Raw genomic sequence first — 24,286 nt, forward strand, 5'->3', positions numbered from 1 at the left:
GCACGAAGGGCCTCTAGGGACCCCGACGTCCTAAGGCACGTCACTGCTGGCCACAACAATTGAGCTGTTCGCGTGCTGTGGCTCAGGGACACCAGGGGTGGAGGGTAATCCTTCAGCAGGAACTGCAACCAGGCATTACAAAAATGAGATTTAAACATCATGCCAAAGTGCCAGGCCCCTGTGAGCAGGAGACTCAATTACAGAGCTGTTACCATCCGAGGCACTAATGCTGTCTGAAAGAATCATAATGCTTCAGACAGAAGATGGCTCAACCCTCCTCGTACCCCGGTGCCAGAGCAGGCAATAAGAGGAACAATGGTCCCAGCAGGGGAAAGCAGCACGTCACGCTGCCCCCAGTCTCCTCCCCATCTCCTCAGACAGCCACTGGGACTTGCTCAAACGCAAGCTTGACCCCTGTGTAAGCACTGCCCGGATGGAAATGTCCCCATGCAGGCTCTGGACCTGGATCTCCAATGGCTCACCTGAACACCTCCGTGCTCAGCTGGACTGAGCACAGAGCGCTGGCCGGAGACACGGCGCAAAGAGCCGTCCCTGAGCTAAGGCAGCTGGGAGGCTCTCTTCACAAAGCAGCACCCTGACAGCTCCCCTGTCACCTTGCCCACTGCATCCCCCCACTACGCATGAGGCAGGGAGCAAAGCGGGCTCACAGATGGGATTTTGTACTCACTTGGCCTCTGCCAAAGCCATACCAGCAGGTCACCTCTTCTTCCAGTCTACGGCAACCTGCAGCAGAGCTGCCAGAACAGTGCTTTCAGCCCTCTGCCCGAGAGCCCTAGACCCCAGGGTCCACACCACTGACCTCTAGAAACAAGGCTCAGCTGCAGACTCCCTGGGATTCCCACTCCAAAAGATGCTCTTCATACAGAACCTCCCCAAACCAGACGTGCACGTGCAGCCATACAGGAGCGCCTTGCTGTACAAATTAGCTTACAGAATAGTCCGACACACGAAGACAAATCCTGGCTAATTAAAAAGAAAAGGAAGCCGATTATACGCTCCTGAAGAATATCGTTGCCTGCTTCTGTTTTATTTATATATTATGCTGTATAATGAGCTGAATATTTAGGAGGTCAGCACAAACCAAGCTGCTGACAAGAAAAGAGAATACCCAGCTCTGTCTGTGCCAGGAGGCACGCAGGAGGATGGAAAGGATTTTCCATCATCTCTCCCTGCTTGCAGTTCCCCCAGGACCCCGCAGGGCTGCTCAGCTCTATTGCCAACTCTAAACTACTCGTGCTTGGGCAGAGGTTTTCTCAGTAAGCCTTTCCCCAGGTCTGATGTCTGCCTCCCCACTTCAACCCATCCTTATCCTGGCAGGGTTTGTACTTTACAAGCCTCTATGGCTGGTGCTGCTCCCGTCACCAAGCTAAAATTTTATTTTCCTTAATTTTAATAACACCCAAATCCCCCAGAACAACAGAGCACTTCCACCAGGTGGATTGAGCTATGCCACAATCCACCTGGAAAGGACGAGCTAGGTCAGTGGTTTTCATCCCCAGCCTGCTGGCAAGAGTGAACCCTCACTAATGGGTTTGCAAGCAGTAATTAGGAGAAATGAGTTTGGGACAGGTCTTCCTTCAGCTGAGAGAAGAGAGAAATCACTGTGGGATGCTGGGGGAGCAGCACTGCTATTGGGAGGGGATGTTTGCACCCTGCCTGTTAAATCACCTGCAGCACTGGTCCGGCTCTCATCCCTCTCTCTGTCCCAGTGTCAGGGATGCTGTGCCGAGGACTCATCGCTGCCGTGTTGCAAAGAGCTGCAGCTCAGTGAGCTGCCTTAAACAGCACCGCACCTCGCAACCGCATGCTGCACAAGGGTGTTTCAGCGTCTCTGCCCTGTTCTGCCACGGCGGGGGCTGCCGAAACACCATGGTCCCACCTCCCCACCCCACAGTGCCCCTACAGCATCAGCTGTGGCCAGTTGCTGAGGACATCTGCAGCTCTCACCCAAGCAACCTCTCACCCCGAACAAGTTTGGTTTCAGCAAAGAAATCTGCCCTTGACCTGAGAAGCACAGTGTGGGGGGCAGCAGGCAGGCTAGCCCTACAGTGATCCTCCAAAGGTAGGCAGCAATTAGACAGTGCATTAATTGGGAAAGAGAGAAAGGTGGCATCTATTTCCCCTGCGCCAGCCAGGTTTGGCAGGCATCATCAGGAGTCAAACACGCTTGGGAACAGCACAGACCCACGAGCTGTAAATAGAGTGGCAAAAGGAAGCTACTGCACTGACAGACAGCATTTATTTTTCCTTGTGAGCCTTTTCAGGACATACGGGAGCTGCTTCCCAGCCATGAAGGTCAAAGCAGCTTTCCCATGCTTCAGCAAGAATGGCAGCTGATTCGGTACTTAGGAGCCCGTGGCTGCACTCAGTTTCCAGCTGAGCTTTGCTCTTCCTTCGGTGTAAAAGCCAAAGGTTGGAATGGGGGGAGTGGACGGAGGGTAAAGCAGAAAGCAGCCCTTGTCCTGCTTTGAAAAGAGTCCTCTCAAGAACAGAGGGAAGGGACCTTGCTGATGGCACGCTCAGCATCCCTGACCTGCTGTGGCCTTCTCACAGCAGCGAAGGCGCTGGTAATTTTTTCTGCGGGGACCTTCACACAGCTTTAAAAACTAATGCCATTATCTTTCCCCTTCCAAACTGTGCAGCAAAGAGGGGCAATTCGTGGCAGCAGCATGGGAAACATGATTGCCAGAGAAAGAAAAATGCCTCTGAGGGAGGGAAAGCTTAGTCTGCTTTACCTGGGTTTATTCTAGCAGGGCGAAGAGGGAAAGCAGAGATGAGAAAATAAATATTCAAGCAAAACAAAAGAATTGCAAATGCACAGGACACGTACGTGTATTGCGTTAGTTGTCCCCAGGAAGCCAATGGGGAGTCCCCACTCCCTACCAGCTAACTGTTTTACAGATCAGAGCTTTACCAGGTGGGTGCTGAGGCACGACCAGCACCAAGGAGCTATTGCTCAGCAAGAAATGCTGTCAGTCAAAGCTCTCCAGTCCTGCACCTTATTTCTAGCTCTGGACAAGCCCCAGGCTGACCCCAGCCATGACCCAATTTCCCCATCCCTATCAGTAACTCCCAAGGCTGCTGCTTGGTGCAAGACTCCCCACAGAGCATCACCCACGCTGAGCAGCTCCCAGCCTTTCTCCCCTTCCCATCTCTCACTCTTTGCCAAGTGGGAAGAGCAGAGGGAAAACATTTCTTGGAACTAACCCAAATTTGGGGTTGAGCCATCTCCTTACCTTACAAACAGTTTTGTACAAAGGAAGGTGTTTCTGTGACCCACATTTAGTCCTCAATTCGCGGGCAGAGGCGGATGAAACTCAGGTCACTGCCACCTTGATGCAGGACGCACATGCCACAACCAACAGCCCGTCCTCCCTGAACTGTCTTCGAGGAAGAATTAGATATAAAACATCCGTGACAGCAAGAGCTGATCTAAATAAACCTTTGATTCCTGGGTACACGCTGCCAGAGTTTGTGAGATCCTGGGGATGGCAGCAACGTGAGTGACAGCAGCAGAGATACAGCAGCATAATTTCGAGTATGCGTCAAGCCAGCCTGCTTCCATCTCAGCTCAGTAATAGGGAAAAAAATACCCTGACTAGTGTGCAATGCATTAGAGCAAGGTATCATGAGAAAATAAGCAGGTTTGGCTATAAGGGACTGCTGATAAGGGCTGAAGCTGCATGGGAGCAAGGACCCTGGGCAGACCAGCTCCATGCAGCAGGGAGAACCTGAGGGTGACGCAGGGCTGGCAGCAAGGGTCTAAGCTTGTATTGAGGTCTGAGCAATGTTTCACCTCAAAAACAGATTTGCTTCAAAGTGCAGCTTCAGGCCAGCCAGATCTATCTGCCAGAAATCGCATCTGATATAGAGAGGTTTCTGGGGAAGAAAGGTGAAAGCCTGTCAAGCCCTGTTTTATGATACACACAAGCCATCCTACCTTCCTTACAGAATGGGGCACAGAGGAAAAAAAAAAAAAAAAAACAGGCAATAAAAGGTTAAATAACGTGAGAGCAAAGCATTCCATGAAAAAATATACGAAGCATTTTGCCAATCCCAAGCCACCAGAGCACACCAAAGCAAGCTCCGCTGTGCCACCTCCAGGGCTGAGCAGTCTGTGACCTCCTTCCACTCTTGCCCTGCAGGTCCAAGCCAGGACTTCAGCATCCTAAAAACATCCCCCAGCCTCTCCTGAGGAGCGTCCCCTGTGCCTCCTGCCTCCTCACAAACACAGCTCCTGCTGTGGGCATCACAGGGATGCCAAGGGGCCACGCTGAGCCCAGGAGTGGCAGGGGAGGGCCTGAAGAGGCTTGGCCACCTTACAGACTCCCCTACAACTGGAAGATCGTCCCTGCGGGGAGGGAGGAGACAGCGCTGGGCAAATCACAATCCTTCACCCATTCCCTGGCGCAGACACTAACCCCCAAGCACCTTGTCCACCTGCAGCTCCTCTCAGACTTCTGTCTGGGAAAACAAGGCCGTCCAGCCTCCAAGCACAGGGGCGTCTCTTCAGTTTGGAGGATGACCCTGCCACCACCGAGGACATATCGCTGGAACTCCTGCACCCTAGGAGGCCTCTGGTACAAAACACGTTGCTGTGCCATAGCCCAGAGACGTGGGATCAGACTTTCCTTCCCCCTTTCCCATGCACGTTGGCAACATCTGAGTGTGATCAATACTTCTGCACATATCTAGAAGCACAAAAAAAAAAAACAACACTGAAAATAACAACAATAATAATTAAAAAAACGACTGTTGAGTCACATGGTGCAGCAAACTCAAAACACTTCACGAAAGCCTGGGGATCTGGACAGAAACCAGCAACAGGCACTGAGCTTTGCTGCTGTTATTGAAAAAATACCCTCAGTTTGGCCTGGATTCTCTCTCACACATACACATTTCTCTGCATCAAGGGAAACAGGATTTTTGCAATCATTCATTGTGAAAACGTAGCCTGGAAATCTTGATGGGCATCTACTGCTTGGGCACGTGCAAGGATCTTGGGCTGACGCAGAACAAAGTCTCCATCCTTGCCCCGAGCCCCAGCTGCCCTGGTGAGGCCGTCATCTTGAGCACAGCCCTGGGAAGGGCAGCACCTGATCTGGAATGGTGAGAGGGTGTGCAGATGGCTGTGGGATTGTTCCCTCTGCCGTTTGCAGCATATTTTACTACCCACAGACGTCTGGGGATACGCACCAGAAATAGCTGGCTGCACAAGCCAAGACTTTTCCTCCTACAGAGAGAAAGTTTTAATCCAGAACTGCCAGGTACAGCTGAACACATTTGAACGCATCCATCTTTTTGCAGTGAAAGGAACAACATCTCAACAGAGACGAAAACTGTGACGGAGCCTTGTGCTAGCGTGGCTGGGAGCTGGCGAACAGCTGTATTGCAGAGACATCCTTCTCCTGGTCTGCCAACAACCTTTATGTCTGCTTTAAAACAACGGCAATAACGCTCCCTTCGAGTCACGCTGAATTAATCTGTGCAGAACACTCACAGGTCCAGCAATGAGAGAGATAAGGACGTGCTACGTGGGATCGTACCTCTAACCAGCAAGGCTCGTGGGCTGTGCTCGGGTACAGAGGCCGGTGTAAAGGTGGCTCTAAGAGCACGTCGTGCTCTGGAGGAGGACGGACACAGCAGCAGGGGCGCAATCCTGCCAGCCGTGCCCAGGAGCTGGTCGAGGCCACTGCCTCAGCAGAGGTTTGCTGAGGATGAGAACGGCACAGCGCAGGCCAGGCGCAGGACATCACTGCATCACAGGTCACATCACACACACCATGGCATTTAGTGGCTGCACAGACCCTTCTTCTACACGTCAGTCACCACTGACTTCCAATCCTTCCTCCTCTTTTCCCAGCTAAGGAGCCCGAGTTTTCCTCTCCCACAGAAACCATCCCAAAGTGGCTTTGGCTCATCTCTCACCTTCTGTTCAGCACCACCGATGCAGACGGGAGCCACAGCTCCCCAGCCCCAGCACAGGATGGGATGGGCTCCACCACACGCAGGGCTCTGCCGCCAGCACCAAGTTAACACCGATGGCTCCTCATTGCCAGGGACACAAGTGGTGACAGCGAACACAGGGAATTAAATTCTCCATGCTTGGATATAACATGGTGAAAAGCTGGCTCTCTCAGAAGCAGCAGTGAAAGCCCAAGCTACATCAGAGGTGAGCAACCACTTCAGCAATGCCAGGAGAAGCCTGAAGAAGGCACTAGTAACGTCTCTGAAGAGCTCTGCAAGGCTCTTTTAAAAACATTCCCTCTGCCAGCGCAAATAAATATCTGAGCAAAAAATATTACAGAAAAAGTCAGTTGACTCATGAAGAGCGAACATGTTAAATATAGAAAATAAAGCAATCGAAGGGCAAAAGAAAAGGGATTTTAGCCTTGCTTTGAGCACAGTTCTTGCTGCAGCCTTCCACGGGTGCCACCAAGCTGCTTTAACCCCCCAAAGCAGGGGAAGTGGATGGCAAAGCAACCTTTTGCCTTGCTCCCTGGCCATGCCTTCCCCCAGAGAGGAGCAGGGCTGGGATGGGGAGCTGCTCCCCATACCACCATGAGCTGAGCAAAGCTTTGAGCCTTCATACCTTAGTCATACAATGAAGGACTGACTGGAGAAAAAGGAGAGGGAAAAAATGTCCCAGTCTGACTTCTTTCTCTGTGTGGCTTGCTAGCCTGGCAAACTATTTGTGATACTCCATAAATTGCCCTGAATGTTTGCTGTGTTTTTTTGTTTGGACTATTCCTTTATCTCTCCCTGAAATGCAGCTTTTTTGTTTTTCTTTTGTGTTTTTTTTTTTTCCTCCCACAATTACATGGGAACAAGGTGGGGAGGACCGATGCTGACATCCTGAGCATCTCCATTATAAAGCACACCTCAGCCTCAGTCAGGGCAAACCTTTGCAAGATAGGAGAAATCCCTCCTCCAGATATACTTAACCTCGGGACAGACTGAAATTAGCCTGTAGGTGTCACGGCCATGACGTTATTGCCAGAAGCCAAGCCCTGCCATTGAAACCTGCATTCACCCACCCCAGGCACAGCTCAGGGCTCGCTGCCAGCTCCCAGGCTCCTCCAGCCTCCTAAATCACACAAGGCAGAAAGGGTAAGCTTTAAGCATCTGCAGCACTTTGGAGAAATCAGAGCTTATCTGGCTAACAGAGGCTTTTAGTGGTCCCCAGGCAGAGCAGGCAAGCAGCTAATGACAGTCTAATGAGCTGGGGAAAAAGAGCTGCTCTTTTGTCCAACAGGAGCACTGTAGCTGTTAGCTGGGCTGACCTCACATTTTCAGCTGAAGCTTCAATGGGAAAAGCCAGGTCTATTCCAAAACCATTTTCTTCTTCATCCATTACAGGCTCTGCTTTCCTTGAAACACTTGTTTTTCACCATGGGAAATTAAATACATACATTTGCATATAAAAACACAGATGGATTAAAAGATTAAAAAAAAAGGAATTTGTAGCAACATGGCTTTCAAGTCTGCTCTGTTTAGCATCCTTTCAAACAGAGTACAACTACCTTAAGATTTTCCGCTGTGGGAAATTCCTGATAGCGGAAAGCATGTTTCCAAAGACTGCAAGCTTTAATATTTGGCCTATTCTAACAAGTCTGATAAAACATCATGGACTTGCTTTTTCCAAGCAGAGACAAACAGGTCCACTGATAAAGCCCCCAGAAGCACACACTCTGCTCCCCAAGGTACGTTAGTTGCTGCAGGCAGCATTCCCTCACCTCCCAGGGTAGCTGTGTTCAACCTCGAGCACTGAATTTGCACACATATTGGCCCTTAGAAAACCTAATATTACCAGAAACCTTAAGCTGTTGATTTTCTTGCCTTGCTTCAATAAGCATAGCTTCGGTTTGTTTTTAACTGCAAAGTCCTCGCGTTCTGCAAAAACAAATGTAACAACGTCATGTTTCAGGAGTAGGAATTGAAAAATAAAACTGCCTGTCAATGAAAATCAAGGCAGGTTCACTGACAAAACAGAATGAAACACAAAAGAAAGCTTAAGTAGGAAGCAGAAAAAAACAGAAGTTGCATTGACAGTTTATTTCTATTCTTAATAGCCTGAAAGAGACCAGTAAGGATACTGGAAGGTGAACTACCTGCTGCTCACTGAAACAGAGCTATTTACGAAACCACCTGGCTGTCAGGGCTCAAACTCCACACAAAGGTAAAGCGTAAAGGGCCATTGCACCCCAGCACCAAGGGAGCTGGAGTCAGGCTGAGGGCAGGTTTGGAACAGCCCTGTGGGTGGGAGGAGAAGATGCACTGTTCTCCACCTCGTCAAATATCCAGAAACTGCCTGAAGCACGGGAAGGAGTATCCGTATGCCCAACTTTGAGGTCACCCCCTCTTCTCCAGGCAGTGACACTGCCCCCAGGAGTACTTTTCCCATAAAGCTTACAATTATCCAGAACATGAATTGGGACAGAGAGGAAAAAAGTACACCCAAACCCTTTGTCCACCTGCAGTGATCTGTCCGTCTCTGGCACCTGGAGGTCTCCAGGCAGGTTGAGCTCTGCTGTAGCAAGAACAGCTCCTGAGTGCTCTCGGTGGTGACAGACCCCAGAGCACCCAGCAGGAGTTCACAGGCACTCGCTGGGGTGTCCTGGCTGGAGGCCAGATTCAAAGGACAGAATTTCATCCTACCTTCTTTCGCATCCTCCTTCAGCTTCAGGTGCTTTTCTCCACCCCTCCTCCCCCTTGTCTTGCAAAACAAGACTGCGCTGCCAAGGGCACAGCTCCCAGTGACACTGCTGCTCCTCCGCACCCAGCCTCAGACAGCAAATCCTACAGGCAGCCCACGGAGCAGACGTCTGGCTCGGTACCGGCACCAGTTGCTTCAGAAGACACCCACCGTGCTGCTTAGCTACACACAGCTTCCTTGCAAGTCAGGATTTTTCCCAACTTTTGCTGTCGAGAGACCCTTTCGAGTCATGGGACACTTTCTGCCACCTGTTGTCCTTCTCTTCTAAAAACTGAGGTTCAGAGCAGCCATGCCAACGTCAAATCCTTTTACTGGCAGCAGACAAGCCCTCAATCCCACAGACACCTGGCAGCAGCAAGTCCTGACAATGAAATCCCACCCCGAACCCATCTCCTTCCCTTAAGGTAACTTTCCATCACCCACCTCACCTGCTGTCAATGTCGGACCTACGCCGGTTCAGATGCCCAAAGCTCAGCAGCACACCCAAGGTGGGGGCACACTCATGAGTCAAGCGACAGCGTTAAAGCTTTCCCAGTACTGCAAACTCTTTGCTTTCCCCTCTGACTCCTGTTTTCTTTTTCCTGTCAAGAATGACAGTTCTGCAATGATTTTAGCTCAATTTACATGATTTGGCTAAGATTTCTCAAAAATTTAGCCACGCAGCTAACTTTACAAAGCATCCCCTACTAATTCTTCCCATGCCTCCAAGTCCCTGTCTATAAAAAGAGCATCATTGCTGCCACTTCATTTCCAGATGACAGAGGTTTAAAGCACTGCTACCCAACATCTACACGGCACCCCAGGTGGAGCTGCCAGGCTCTGCTTGGCTCCAGACAGATAACTGTCCACCAGCGAAGATGCCACCAGCTCAGCTCCAAACCCCCTCCTGCGTGCCCAGAGCACCAGCCAGGTCTACAGAGTCGGTCCAGGCAGCCACCACCTCGCACAGAAATAAACTGATAGCTACAAAAGCTTAAGTCTCCTATCAGACTTTCGCCGGCATGAATTTGCTTTAAAAGTAAATAAAGAAATGAAACCCAGCTAAGCCGGGCAGAAAAAGGAGAGGCAGAGCAAGCCATGGAGACATTTTCAGGCAATAGAATCTGAGATCAAACCTTTCACATGGCTGTAGACAGTGAGGCTGTAAATTGGCCTAGGATTTAGCTCCATTTAGCTCTACTCAACTCCAGAATTCGGCACAAGCCACAGATACAGCCGTTCAGCTCATCTCTTGCCCCCGTGAGCTTGTGCCTGCATGTGGGGAGAAAGTGAGGTGCTGAGGGGCTTTGCTGAAGGAGATGCTTCATTTCATGCCCCAGCCATTGTTATTTATTTTTAATCCCAGACCCCCTTTATTTTATTTTTTTAAGTCACCCTTCAGTTCACATTACAGCCATAATTTATCCCCACGAGTTGCCTTACTGCCTCCATCACGGGAGATGTGAAAAAGAGATGCAGAAATGCTGCTGCAGACAGGGACCAGCCGTCGCTACCAGGGCAGGAGAGGCAGAGACAGGGCAGAAGACTGTCCCCCAACTCCAGAGCACCAGCAGTGCAGAGACAGACATCCTGCAAGAAATTCCTGGATTCGGGTGGTTTTCTCCTGGCACGTGGACACCGTACATCCAGGGCAGGGCTGTTGAGAGGGGCAGTAATATCCCTCCCTCAGTACGCAGCTTTGCAGTAGATGCAATCCAGGCCTGACCCCAAGCACCAAGAGTTATAGACAGCTCCCTTTTTTCAACTTTTCGCTCTCTGACACATCCTCAGAGCCCCTCCAAGCCTCCCTGCCATCTGAAAAGATCGGGAGACACCGCATAGCAGCAGCACACTTGAAAGTTGGTTACTCTGACCCCTGCTTTCCTTTGCAGCAAACATGCTTTTAAGTGGTCCACAAGGAGCTCATTTCCCATCTCGTTTCATGCTCTGAACCCTTCCCCTGCATGTTTTGTTTGCTAAAAGATACCCAGAAAAAAAAAGGATATGGGCAAACGGGAGAGATTTAATGCTGCCTTTGAATCTCCTGGCTGGAGGGACTTTGGCATTTTGACCATCGGTGTAATGCTACTGCAAACGGCAGCAGACAGCAGAGCCTGCGGGAGCAAAGGGTCTCTCTAACATAAATAAGCATAAATATTAAGGGCACTCTACAGCCCTTGTAGCTGTGGTTCCCATGCAAGAGCACAGCCAGGTAGCACAACTAAGGGCGCTAACCCTGGCCACCAGGTGATGAAGCTTCACGTGGCTCCTTACAGCAGCATCCAAACAGACTTTGAGTCCTGTAACACTGAGGAAACAATAAGACTTTGGACAAATTCATTTCTGCATCACTGTACCTACGTGTAACACACGGGAAAAGAACTTGAGGTAGATTTCTGAGCAACATACGAACCTAATTGCTCCTCAGAAATAGATATCATGTTTTCCAGGTCAAATGTTAGCCTGTTCTCAAAGGAAAAAGACTCCTAACTAACTTTTATTCTTCAAAGCTTTTATTTTCTCAGTAGATGAATATTATTCTAAAAAGCTTCCCACAGTTGGGAAGTACAGCCTACAGCCTTGAAATAGAGTTTCCAGAAATTGGGAAAAAAAGTGGGAGTTACTCTGCTTTAACCTTCTGATACAGCAAAGGCTGCCAGTTCCTCCAAGACAGGAAAAACATCTTGAGACATCCTGCATTCAGGAAGACAGACACTGGCTTGCCCAAGGCACTAAACTGCTATTAATACCAGGAGATCTGGATGCTTGCATATACCAAAAATCACGGTTCCCAGTTCACGTTTACGTAAGTGCTTCATTCGGGTTTCTCTGCTCCAGGTAACCAACCACACTGCACACACACCGAGCTGGTCAAACAGCAAGCATACCATTGTAGCACGTGCACAAAGTCAGGGAAGGAATAAGTTGGTTTGCTCCTGTTAGGAAATCCTGGTCACCTCCTTACTGAGATGTCCTTCCTTCTCCAAGGCCTGGGGCAGGGACCACACAGTAGGCAGGTGGGCTTGGAAGTTTTATGTTTGCTCCAAGAACATCACCAAGCTTGGCAAAGCAAGAAGCCTTTGGTAAAGCTGATTCCACCCAAAAACACAAAGCTTCCTAAAAACAAAACAGCGAAGTCTCAGCAGATTTCAGGCTGTCTGTAGGCTTGATCTTCCCACAGTTTTTAGAGTTGACCAAACCCTCCACATAGCACCTCTGCAAAGCAGATGCATGCCCTCGAAGCTCACGAAGCTCTCAGCTGTCAGAGCACTGAGCGTGACAGAAAAGCCTGCATAGAAGTGAACATGTTGTCCCCCAGTAATGGGACCTAGGGTCAGCAGGGTGAGGTAAGGAATAAAATAAAACAGTTGCTTCAAAACAGAGGAGAGGTCACCCAGCGTGCTGCAGGGATGTTCAGGGACACGAGGGAGGATTCACGTGGTGACAGAGTAGTGTCAAGCAGCCAGTCTTCCTGCAGGATAGGACGATGCTCCGCAAAGAACCTCAAGCTGCTGGGAGGAGTGTGCTGTGCGGAGCCTACACACCGGGCGTGCTTTGGACCTGAATGCCACACAGAGAGTCATCTGTTCCGATCGGCATCACAGGACCAGATGGCTGGTTAATGTGCTCAAGTCTCTCTCCATCCAAATGACACCATATTATGGCTCCAGAAAAATGCGGCGGGCATTGCAAACGCAATAGCTCCTCCCCACTCCTTTCTCGTCCAGTTCTGCTCCCACCACCATGCAGGAGAGAGCAAAGGCACAACCCGTCTTCACTTTTTCCATAGGAGAAACTAAGCCATGTTGTCTCATATTTCATAGACCCCAGAAGCACACAGCACCTTTCATCCCAAAGCACCCCAAATCAACCCACTGGATAGGGCAGATTGCCCTAACTCAGAGGAAAAAATGCTTAAAAAACAAACAAAAGAACCCACTAGCCACAAAAACCCAACGCTTTTAATAAAAAGAAGAACTGGCACGAGCCATGAGCCTGCTTTTACCTGTAACTCCAGTATTTTGTCCCTCAGACCTACCCACAATTAACTAAGAGTTAAATACAGAGAAGAAAAGATCTGTACAACCCCTCCTCAGCACAAGGGGGCTGCAGTCAGTGCCTGTGCTGCTGAATGTTTTTACTTGCCTCGTATTTGCAAGCCATGCACTAATGTGTTATGATGTGTGTTTGTAATTGTCTGACGATGGCAGTGGTCCTTGAGGAGGAAATGGCGTGTGTCTAAATGCAGACAAAGCTATTCAGACAGCCAGGACAAAGCAGCCTTATTTTCCTTGATTGGGTCAAATTACATCCTTTGGACATATTCCTTCAGTGGCTTCAAAAAAAAAAAATAATAACCTGCCTCTATTTCCTTGGCTTTGCGAACAGTATTTAGAGAATAAAAGGTGGTTTATTTCAGAATCTATTTGTTTGGCATTGCATGAGCCCCTCTCCTCCTATCACTTTCAGATCAGGTTTATTGTTGGCATGGAGAAGAGAGAAAAACTAAACCTTCAGTCGCACTTGAAATTAGGGGGGAGGAGGAATAAAAGTCAATCTTTCCCTTATCTGTTAGTCTGATCTGAAAATGAACCTGTGTTGCTTCTGAACTGTCTTCTGGCACTACATTTCCTGCTCTTGCTGCAGTACTTCCCGAGATGAGATGCAATCATTAGCTCATTTGCTGCCCCAAATAATATCATACAGCTGGAGCCTGAGCTGCTTTGCGGGAAGCCCTGGAGTGCCTCAAGCACAGCACTGCCAGCTGATCGAGGGCAGTGGCTGTCCCACTCTGTGCTGGTGTGCCCTCACCTCAAGCACTGTGTGCAGTTTGGGGCACCACGATATAGGGATATGAACTATGAGAGTGTCCAAAGGTGGTCTACAAAAATGGTGACGGGTCTAGAGGGGAAGACACTAGAGGAACAGCTGAAGTCACTTGGTTTGTTCAGCTTAGAGAAGAGGAGACTGAGGGGAGACGACATCACGATCTACAGCTTTCTCACAAAGCGGAGCAGAGGGGGACGTGCTGATGTCTTCTCGCTGGTGACCAGGGATAGGGCCTGAGGCAGCGACACGAAGACAGGTCAGAGAGGTTCAAGCTGGACATCAGGAAACGGTTCTTCACAAGAGGGTAGTCGGGCACTTGAAACAGGCTCCCCAGCGAAGTGGGGGACCCAGGAGTTGGATTCAATGATCCTCATGGGTGTCTGCAACTCAGGATATTCTGTGATTACTAATTTCTGTCTGTGCCCCACAGGGCATCAGTCCCCTGCCCTAGCACTCCAAGCCTACTCGCTCCGTAAGACCTGCAGTAAGGTTTAATTAAGGCTTATAAGGAGCTTTGCAATAGCAGGATGAAAGACATGCAGAGCAGCAACTAGAGGGATAAACCTACCTCTCTAGCTATGCCCAGCTGTGGAAGAGGTTTTCCAAGCATCACCTGGGAAAGACCTGATGCATCTCAACTGCATGGCTCGTATGGAAATATGTAGCGGGAGTGTAGAAGTGCTGCTTAAGAGCAGTGGAGGATGGGGCCTGAGATTTCTTCCTTGGCTCACTTTTCCTACAAAACCAACTCCTGCTGAGAGACTGGAAGCAAGGAGTGGAAGGAGGGTGAGAAATCAATGTAGTTGCAACTGTGCTGCGTTGCTGGCAAAAGCTGAGCACTTCACCGTGAGAGAAATGGGAGAAAATGGCTTTTCATTGCACAAGAAAGGGGACTGGGAGCAAAGTCCCTTGACTCTCATTTGGTCCTCACCCCTTTCCTTCTTTAAACGGGACGAAGCCAGCAAGAAACCAACATCCATTGCCAGAGCTGTTGCAATTAACAGTCAGTCCAGTGCACCCTTTGTTGTTAGGCTACACACCATTACCACTTCACACAAATGTCTTCCTTAAAGAGATCTGACTTTTGCTTTGACCACGGATACCTCTCTGTAACTGGTTTTATTGCACCAAACGCTGCGCCGCCCCAGCGAAAGGGAATCAGTTATAATGGTGTTTCTCACAGATGCAGTAGGTGGCTTTTGCATTTCTGTGGTTTCTCTGAAACTTGCTTTTCCACTGGCAAATATGAGCTCATACATCAAAGATGGGAGCTCATACAGAGACACGTGGAAGCACCACACTGGCATCCCATGGGTTGTGTTTGCTGCCAGCTCCCAGATCATCCATGGAGCTCATCTGTGTAGTTATACATATGCCTACAGGGAAGGCTGGGGCGTTTTAAAAAAAAGAACTAAAATGACAAAGAAGAGAGGAGGCCAGTCCCTCCTGAGCTGACCACTCCAACACAGGCACACTGACACCAAGCCAAGTGCCAGCTTCCCTTGACAAGTGGTCTCATTGATTTTGCCACGTGAGGGGTGACCCCAGGCTGTGGGCTGGCTGTATATTTCAGAGGCTGTCCCCAAGGAGGACAAGCACGGGGACTGAAAGACAACACTCAGCACTGCCAGCACCTTCTACAAATCATTGCAATTCCCACTGCCTGCCCCCTCTCTGAGAAGGCATTGTCCCCTTGCTTCCATACTGAACAACAGCATGCACATCTCCAAATCCCCCCCCAAAAAAACCCACTCAGCTCAAAAGCCATACTCAGGTATCTGGGGATTTGTCAGGACAATAATGCTACTCTCATGTGGGCTTTTAAGACTGTGCTGTTTGTAACCCAGGTGCTCTCAGTGCTGTCCTTGCTCATGCTCCTCCTGTTGTAGGCCTACAAAAGTAGCTCAACAGAGCATCCCTGATGTAGTCTGCCCTGGACTTCATGCCTAACTACTGAGCTTTGTGAGGAAAAGAAAACCTAGAACCATGATATTCCCCCCAGACTCAGTATTGCTATCTATAACCCTGGCACCTGGCATGCCCAGCTCCCCTCACCTGTGGGAAGGCACAGATCACACCACAGACCTGGCACCAAGAGACATCTGGGAAGAGCAGGATAAGAAAACCCTGCCAAAACAGTCCCTGGGCCCTGATTACATTCAAGTAAATCAGGAGCATGCTGTCTTATAATGGAAAGGAGGAGCGAGGAGGAGAAAGCAGCCTGGTTAAAAGACTGATATGTAAAAGACCTGGTTAGAAGGCTCATATGGACATTTTATTCTGTTAAGCCCATCCCTAAGTGTCCCCAAGGACTTAGTGACCTCTGCTCAGGGCCTTCAGAGAGCACCAGAAGCATTTTTCACAGTAACTATCCTTCCAGAGCAGGATAAAAAGTATTTCTCTTGATTCTCAACAGCTTTTACCAACATGACTCATGTTTGTTGACATTTAGCTAGCATCATCATTGCACGCTTCTCCGTCCTTCCCTCTGATTCTTTTTGAAGCACAAAGCTGGGACAGGTGCATGGATGGATATCCCACCGATCACCATCTCACAAAGCAAACAGGTCTTGTTCAAGCGTCACCCATCCACAACTATACCTGCTTTGCTATCCATCCCCTTAAGCCTCATCCAGAGGCCCTCTACCACATCATCCCTAACGGCAAGGGCTGTACAGTTTAATCTCTCCCTTACACGTGGCACAACACCTCTACCTCGCCTGCCCTACATGTCCCTCCTGAACAGCCGATAGCCCTCCTTCCCAGCACTCCTGTCACGGGACTCATCCCACCAAGTCTCACAAATACCAATGATATCATAGCTCTGGGAAAGGACCAAAGGCTCCAGTTTGTCCCGTTTGTTCCTCACACCACATGCATTGGTATACAATCTCCTCAATGTGCAGTAACTTGCTTCCAATCCTCTGTGTCCCTCAAATTGCTGCCTTTATCCTGCCTGACGCAGGTCAGATGCCAGGTCCACCTCAGCAATGGCTGTGCTAGGTTGGCAAAGCACAGCTCCGTTGATCCATCACCTACTCGGACTCCCAGGTACCTCTCAGTCTCCCTAGCTCCTCCTGAAGCTTAGACACAAGGCAGAGCAGTTCATCTGTCTAGTCCTACCAGGTGCCAGAAGAACAAGCTTTCTGCCAAGCGGTCACCACGTCTGCACCTCCTCGCTGCCATCCACCTGGCAGAATATTGTTTAACGCGCTGCTGTTGGCTAGGGAGCCCTTCAGGGCTACATCCCACACCTGCTGCTGAGCAGAGCAGGCAGGCCGAGCAGGCTGCCTACGGACAGAGCGAGCGAGCTGCCCTTCCACACGGACTGCCCCCCCCGTCCCTATCCCTGTTTGCAGCCCCCCTGGTCAGTGGCTACGGGGGGTTGTATGCGGCTCCCCGACATTTTGAATTGGCCACGCAGTCAGACAGCTCCACCCAACTCCCTCAATGAATTGAAAAATTAACAGGGTTTTCATTACCAGTGAAAAATTCAAAAGGCTTTCATTTACTGCCCATTGTTTCACAGATCTCTTGGAGCGTGCTGATGCCCAGGCAGTAAATGAATTAATTGAACGAGCTGTACAGCCCCATCTGCTCGCCATTTATTCATGGCTGGTTTATTCACCAAGGTGGCCAGGCTGTGCCAGGCCAGCTTTGACAGAACTTCTCACCTCACATGGGCTCTACAAGGACGTATTTGCAAAAAGAGGAGGATGAGGAAACCCATTTCCCAAGCCCACTAGAAGAAAAGAAATCATCTGTTTATGCCACAGTCCTGCCTCCCACCTCCAGCTGGACCCACAGACAGGGGATGGGCATATTTTGTGTTTTGGTGTTTTATATTTCCACATCTATTGCTAAAAATAGAGACAGGAAACAGAAAATAGATTCTGCCCTGTGGATCTCCTGCACTGTAAGTACATCAACACCTTGGGCATCCTGGAAAGTCTGTGTTTGCTCCTAGAGATTTCAAGTCGGGCTTTCACCTGCAGAGTACAGCACACATTTCCTCTTCTCCCCCATCCTGGACCTACCCAAACCCTGAGAGCAGAAGCCTCTCTGTTCTATCTTCTTCTTCATGACAGACTTTGCACTTCAATCTCTTTATTGTTAAGATCTGAATTTTTGCTGGAAACAGTTATTTTAATCTGTTAAGTGGTTCTGCTGCTATAAAACTTAGAGATTTAAAATCTGGAGACTGCCAGCTGAGCTCCAGGTGCTGATTTTTTCCTCAATGATGATAATGCAGAAGGAAACGCAGGCTGCTATGAGGCATGCAAGTGCAAAGCTGGCAAGCATCCTTTTGCATTGAGGCCCAATCCCACAAGGTGCTGAGCTTTCCTGAGCATTTAGAGCAAGCAGTGAGGATGCAGCACCCCCATCCCACTGGTGTGGGTGAGCAAATGGCTGCGTAGCGCTTAGCTGCCTGCCAGGTTAAACCACAACAGTCTTTTTGGCACCCAATGTGGAATTTATTCAGCATGTGTCACCTCCTCCTCTGGTCATATTCCAAGATCTTCCTTGGAGGGATACCGTTCCTTTATGCCTGACAGGAGTCACCTCTAGAGGGTGAAGACTTGTGCCCCTTTTCCAACTGCTTTGTCAATGCATCCTTCCCTAGCAGAGGATCCCAGCTGCTTGGCTTCCCTGCCCTCTAATTCCAAGCTACTGACCCCATTGTTCCAGCATCAGAGCAGCCAAATGACAATGTGGGAGATGGCCAAAATCTTTTTGCGTATCTTATAGTTCACCCTGGGATGGGGATCAGGTGGTTATTGATGCTTTTATGTTATTTTCCTCTTCGTCCTCCTGTGCCGGCCTTTGACTTAATTTTGTTTTACGGCAAAACCAACTTTCAGAAGGATTTGGACTATTTTCTTCCCTTTCTCAAGAACTACTTCTGCCATGTTACCCCACATGAAGATGTCGCCAAATGCCCAGTGCTAGTCATATCCTGGGAGCCATCCCACCGCTGCATTTGAACACAGTCAGGAAGGAGTTGTTGCATTGCAAACACTGTTGAAGTCAAGTGCATCTTGTCGGGTCATTTGTTTAATAAAAGAAACTTCTCCACAGCCTTTCTCCAACTATCCAGCCCACAAAGGACTCATTTCAGCTGTCAGCTGTGCTTCAGCCATCAGATGGAGCAAGCAAGCCAGCACTCACAGGAGAATGGAAAAAGAAATAAAAATCCCAAATCCAACCATAAATACATCTTCCTACCCCTTCTGCACTCAGTGTTGGCCCAAAGCCCTGGAGCTGAGACCCTTTGGAGCCTCTCAGTGTGGCAGGGCTCTGCTAACGTAGCCAGCTCCCTCTGCAGTCAGACACATTCAGCACAAAGAGGAGATAAGGTGACCAAGGGGTTGTCATCTGCACCCTCCAGCTCCTTCAGTAGCATCACACAAGGCTGTGCAGCTCCAGCCTTACACAGGCACTGGCAGTAGCTGGCACACTAGTGAAACATCACCTCTCCACGAAAAAATCACTCCTCACATATCAGTTTGGGAATTTTCTTGCAATTCATCCCATATATCAGTTCCTCTCATTATTCCTTAAACCAATTAAGTTATTAATTTCTATGTGTATCCCCACCCCCTTTCAAATCAAAGCAGAGCGAAAGGCCAGGGAGCAAAGGCTCCCTGAGCAGGAGGCAGGGGAGGGGGCTGGCAGTATTTTGGGCTAGGCATTTCTGCAAGCTGTACATTCCCACAGCACTCTGCCTTCCTGTAGGGTACTCTCAAGCAGCCTGATTTTGCAAGTGGGCTGAGCCACTCCAATCCCCTGGAGTCAATGAGAGCCATGAGGACACAAAAGACCAATTAACTTCTCCAAGTCCCATGTACCCAGCCAGAAAACCACCGGGGCAGGGAGACTTGCTGGAACTAATGCCTGAGAAGGATTTGGAAACCCTACACTGAAAGTGACTGCACAGGAATTACCGCTGAGTCTCAGCTAATCAGTAAGTCTGAGTGCTCTGCATTGATCACCCAGGGGATGCATGCCGTGTCCTGCTGGCTGCCCCAGCCAATAACCAGGCACTCCACCACAGTTCCTCATCCCACTGAATTTACTGGGCTTCAGAAAAGGCAAGAGGATACTTTGCTTATTGCACTAACAGAGTTCGATCTGCCCTTTGGGGAAGAAAATGAAAGAAAAAAAGACAGCAACAATAACCACACAAACAGCAGTACAAGACAGATTTGTCCTGTGTACAGCTTCTCGTCAACAAGTTTCATGGTCCTAAATGAAGCGCATTATTGTCTTCCATACCGTCTGCCCTGTGCGGTTGCTGCAGCCCACAGCCTGCAAAGCCAGCCCCAGCACATCACACTGATGGACAGGACTCAGGAATCGTGGTAAAAGGCTGCATGGTGAGCGGCAGACTGAAAACACAGTGAGGAAAGGATGAGCAGTGAAGGTTCTGATGGAGCTTGTGCCAGCCACGAGCAGAGCAGGCTCCTCAAGGCACTACCAGCTGGAGCCTAACTACAAGGGAACCAAAGGTTAATCCATGCAAGGCATGATACATGGTGTGCAAATGAGCACAGAAATAGAGCTGTACTGAGAGAGAAGAATGCTGCCAGGAAAGTTGATGTGGATTTGCTCCATTTCTCAGCTGTAACCACGTCACAAAGTTTGCAGTGTTGTAGCAACCTACCACCTCCACTGCTGGCTCTAGGAAGCTGGGAGGACCGCTGTAATTGCTTGTGCCTTGGTTAGTGGCAGCCGGTCCCATCAACCAGGGAACAGGATGCACACTGCCAGGCCCGTCTCTAGCTACAGCATTGCTGGCTTTAGTGCTAGCATCAGCTCAGAGGGGTTAACTGAAGCAGCATGACAACCAGCACATAATTCACACTACTCAAAAACGGTTCCCAAAGCCAAAAATGTAATGCATCAAAAAAATGAATCTGTACTCTATGAATCTCTAGGGGATGCCACTGTTTTGATGGAAAATTCAAAGGAAGTGAAGGAAAGGCAATTTTAGCAGTCAGATTGCTGGAGTTATGGCAACTTGGCAGCTGCAGCTTCAAAACTTGGGGCCTGATCCTGCGAGATGGGAGAAGTTTGCTCTGCCTGCTGTGGGAGCCCAGGCAAGCCCCGAACAGCATCAGGGAGCTGGAGGACGGGTGTGGGGAGCAGAAAATGGGACCAGGGCCTGCTACAGGGAGCAGGTCCCAAGAAGCTGCAAAATGAAGCAGCTGGTGCTGAGTAAGAAGTAAGGTTTATGCAAAGAACACAGCAGCTGCCTGCAGACACGGGAGGTTTTATATTTCTAAACCTTAAGAGCACAGTTCTGACAGAAACCCATTTACACAAAAGCACAGCTACCATTACAAGAGCACTCTCTGATTTTTTTTTTTTTCCAGTGACCTCGGCTAGGACAGAAATTTCCAAAAGCCTGAAAAACCCATTCAATCATTTTCATTTTAAAAAAATAATGAAAAAACAATAACTGCTCCACATGAAAAAAAAAAAAAAGTAAGCTTTAGGAGTACTGATGTTTTCTTCCCCAATAAGGTCCGTAATTCAGTTTCAGAGGTGACATATGTATCAGAAACTGTGAAGACCTGGCCAGCATGTACAGTTGCTGCAAGCCACAGGCCAGTATTGAGGTTGATGTTACCGGTGCAAAGCTAAGCTGAGGGGCTCCGCCACGATAACTATTAATTTCAGGAGGCCTTGGATCAGGTAACCAGACGTAACCCAATTTGTTTGTTCAGGATTTACAGCAGTAACACCAAAACCAGGATCCACTCTGTGCACTTTCAGAAGTTGACCCTCTGCCTAACTCAGGCCACTCGCAGCCACTACACTACAGAAGAAACGCCCCGCGACCTTGTACAAACACGAGCTGCTTGTAACTCCCCTGCTATGCACATCCTTCGGGCAGGGAAACTCGTGCTTTTTCCTCCTCGTGTGTCAGGTCAGATGCTTTTTGCCTTTCTCCCGTGCTGTCACCGCGGTGCACTCCGAGCTCTACAACACGCCACAGAACCATGCAACGGCAAATACAACCTCCTGGCACCGAGACGGAGATGGAGAGGCTCCTACCTGCACCCTGCCTTCCACCGGGGAAGGAAACCCACGCCGAGAGGCCGGTGACACGGCGGAGATGCCGGCCGGCCGAGGCTCAGCCCAGGCACCCCCTGAAGGCTCCCGGACAGCTTCCCTGGGGTCACCCCGCTGCCGGGCTGCCCCAGAGCAGAGCACAGGGGCTCTCTTCTCGCCTTAGAGAGGCTCGGAAAGGCTCAAAGCTGAGGCAAAGTCTTCGTGCCCCGTCCCAGCAGCAAAGTCGGGCTGAGCCCCCCCGGCAGCCCTGGGCACCGGGGGGCAGCAGGGGGGCACGAACTGCCCGGCGGAGAAAACCCCGCACGCACCTCGCCATCGCCACCTGCCAGCACAGAGCCGGTGCCAAACTTTCGGGGCGGCGTGACGGGGACGGGGTGTCCCGCAAATGTCCGGCAACTTCTTCCCCAGGCGGCGGGGGCGCATCCGACCCCCTGCCACGGCTCCAGCAGCCCGGGGACTGCTTGCCCGCCCTGCCCCTGCCCCGGTCCCACACACCCCCTTACCTCCGCCGTGTGCCCCTCGGGTCCCGCCGCCCCCGGCTTCCTCCTGGCCCCGAAGAAGAGGAGGAGGAGGGCGGCGATCCACAGCACCCCCAGCACGGACAGCGTCAGCCGGCGAGGCGGCCGCCTCATGGCGGGGTGGGGGGGGGGGTGCAAAAAAGTCCAGTATGGGGAGAAAAAGGCGAGGGAGGTGAGGGACTGGGGGGGACAGGGGGAGGCGGGGTCTCGCCGCCTGCCTCGGAGCCAGCGGAGCGAGCCCCGCTCCCTGCACGCACTGCAGGGGAGGGACCGGCAGGGGAGGGGCGGCACCGCCGTGGGGAGGGAGGCCGGAGCCCGGGGAAGGGGCTCCCCTCCCACAGCCCGGCCCCCTCCCAGCACCCCGAGCCGTGGCAGCCCGGCCATCGGCCCTTCAGCGCGGGGGGGGGGGGGGGGGGGAGCCGGAGCAGCCGCCGGGCCCGGCCGAGCTCCCCGTGGCGGCCCCCTGGGGGCTGCGGGGCGAGGAAGGGCCGGCGGCTAACTGCGTTACCTGCACGGCGCGGGGGGGGGGGGGATTCACTTATCCCGCTGAAGCAGCAAGGGGGGGTCAGGTAGGTGAAATTTAATTAGTGGATTTGGAAGACAAGATGCGAGGCTCCGGAGCTGTCAAGAGCACTTCAGAAATAAAATCCTAACTACGGATGCGGAGCGGAGCGGCTGTTGGCGTGCCAGCAGCAGCGCGGTGCCCTGCGCCCCTCGGGCCGTGGTGCTGGGGGGATGGTGCTGAGCTGTCAGCCCTGTCCCAGGGCACGCTCCTCGCTGGCTCTGCACACAGCCCAGAACGGGGTATGCAGACATTGCCAAGAGAAATAAAACCTTTTAGGACACCAGAAAAGAGTTGCCTTGCCCAGCTGTCCCCGCTCACCCACCTGACTTGCAGCTCTTGCATTCAGCTGGCAAGCGTTGCAGCATCTGCGCTTGCCCATGCAGAAGACGTTAGAGAATAAATCAAGTATCGGAGCAGATATGAGTCATTTGTGTTAGTATGAAAACTACTGAATGAGCCACATAAAAACACGAACCCGTGCATAAAGTAACATATGGAATGAATTGAAGATAAGATGTCAAATGCTGGGAAGTCCAGTGCACATGTTGTAAGCAATCTCTCCTATGCGTTTCCCACCCGCTCCTCCCAGTTTTGTTATTTCCTGCAGTTGTTTTGTGTCACTTGCTAATTTATCACTTGTGATCCTCACACTATGTCCTCCTCTGATTAATTTCTAGGGCTCACTAAATCCTTTTCCCCTAACGTAATCCATGCCTCTCAGGCCCAGTTTTCACAGAAACATGCTCAGATAAAGATTTCATTAGCATCCACAAATGGGGAAATTCACTTTGTTTTCAAGCCACCTGACTCTGATGATTCTCTACCAGAATGATGAAATCCAGGACCAGCGGGCAGGCTCAGGTCTCCCCGTTTTCTTACCCAAATGATTGCCTTGTACCTTCTCCTGAAAGCTCACCTATGCCACATACCTACAGACCACCTGAAAAGCTTTCAGCAGCTGAGGTGCATCAGTGGTAGCTTTTCACATGGTTTATGTTCTTGCCATCTTGTGCCTACCCCAACTCTTGGGCATGGACTGTCTGCCACCTCTCACATACCTCCCTCTAATCCCTTTGGAACAGGAATCACTTTCAAACCAAAAATATCCTCTTTCCCCAAGCAGAAAGTAGCCAGCAGTGTTTACCTGGATCAGACAAAGTTACTTTGGCTGCTGTATATAATGCAGCACTCCCCCTGGCATTTTTACTGAGGGTGCTGGTCCCTACCAGACCTTGCTGCTCCATGCTACGAAGTAGAAAAGATTTTCCAGATAAAGGCACCTAGTTGTTATCATTTAGAGGTGGATTAAAAACCCCACCTTTTTTGTAGTTCAGATTTTCATTTATAATATATTATAAAATATAAAGGGAAATACTGAAAATATCAAGGAAATACATTACAAATTAGATTACAGGAAAGATTATAAATAGGCTGACCTGACAGAACTACGATCAGATAATGCTCTTATTACCTTGAGAAACGACTCCCTCTGCCGAGGGAAAGCTTTACTGGCAAGGCTCAGTGTGGTGATGAATAACCTAGCAGAGATAATGGGCAAAGGCCTCATCCTTCCCTGCT

At 50.3% G+C, this 24,286-nt stretch overlaps 1 protein-coding gene across 7 annotated transcripts in view; it reads right to left on the reverse strand.

Annotated features, from left to right (window-relative positions):
- The window catches only part of GALNT14 (polypeptide N-acetylgalactosaminyltransferase 14), a 98,838-nt gene extending 76,411 nt beyond the window's left edge, over positions 1-22,427 (reverse strand). For 2 of the 7 annotated variants that reach the window (XM_066993614.1, XM_048078508.2), the window contains exon 1: positions 4,443-4,715. In XM_066993614.1, coding sequence (XP_066849715.1) covers positions 4,443-4,625 — 183 coding nt within the window. In that variant the 5' untranslated portion in view covers positions 4,626-4,715. Of the gene's footprint in view, positions 1-4,442; positions 4,716-22,128 lie in introns of those variants that run through there. The other 5 variants (XM_066993611.1, XM_066993610.1, XM_066993612.1 and 2 more) reach the window with 4 other exon arrangements.
- Positions 22,428-24,286: the final 1,859 nt, after the last annotated feature.

This window comes from Anser cygnoides, chromosome 3 (genome assembly GCF_040182565.1).
Source record: "Anser cygnoides isolate HZ-2024a breed goose chromosome 3, Taihu_goose_T2T_genome, whole genome shotgun sequence".
Classification (NCBI taxonomy): Eukaryota; Metazoa; Chordata; class Aves; order Anseriformes; family Anatidae; genus Anser; species Anser cygnoides.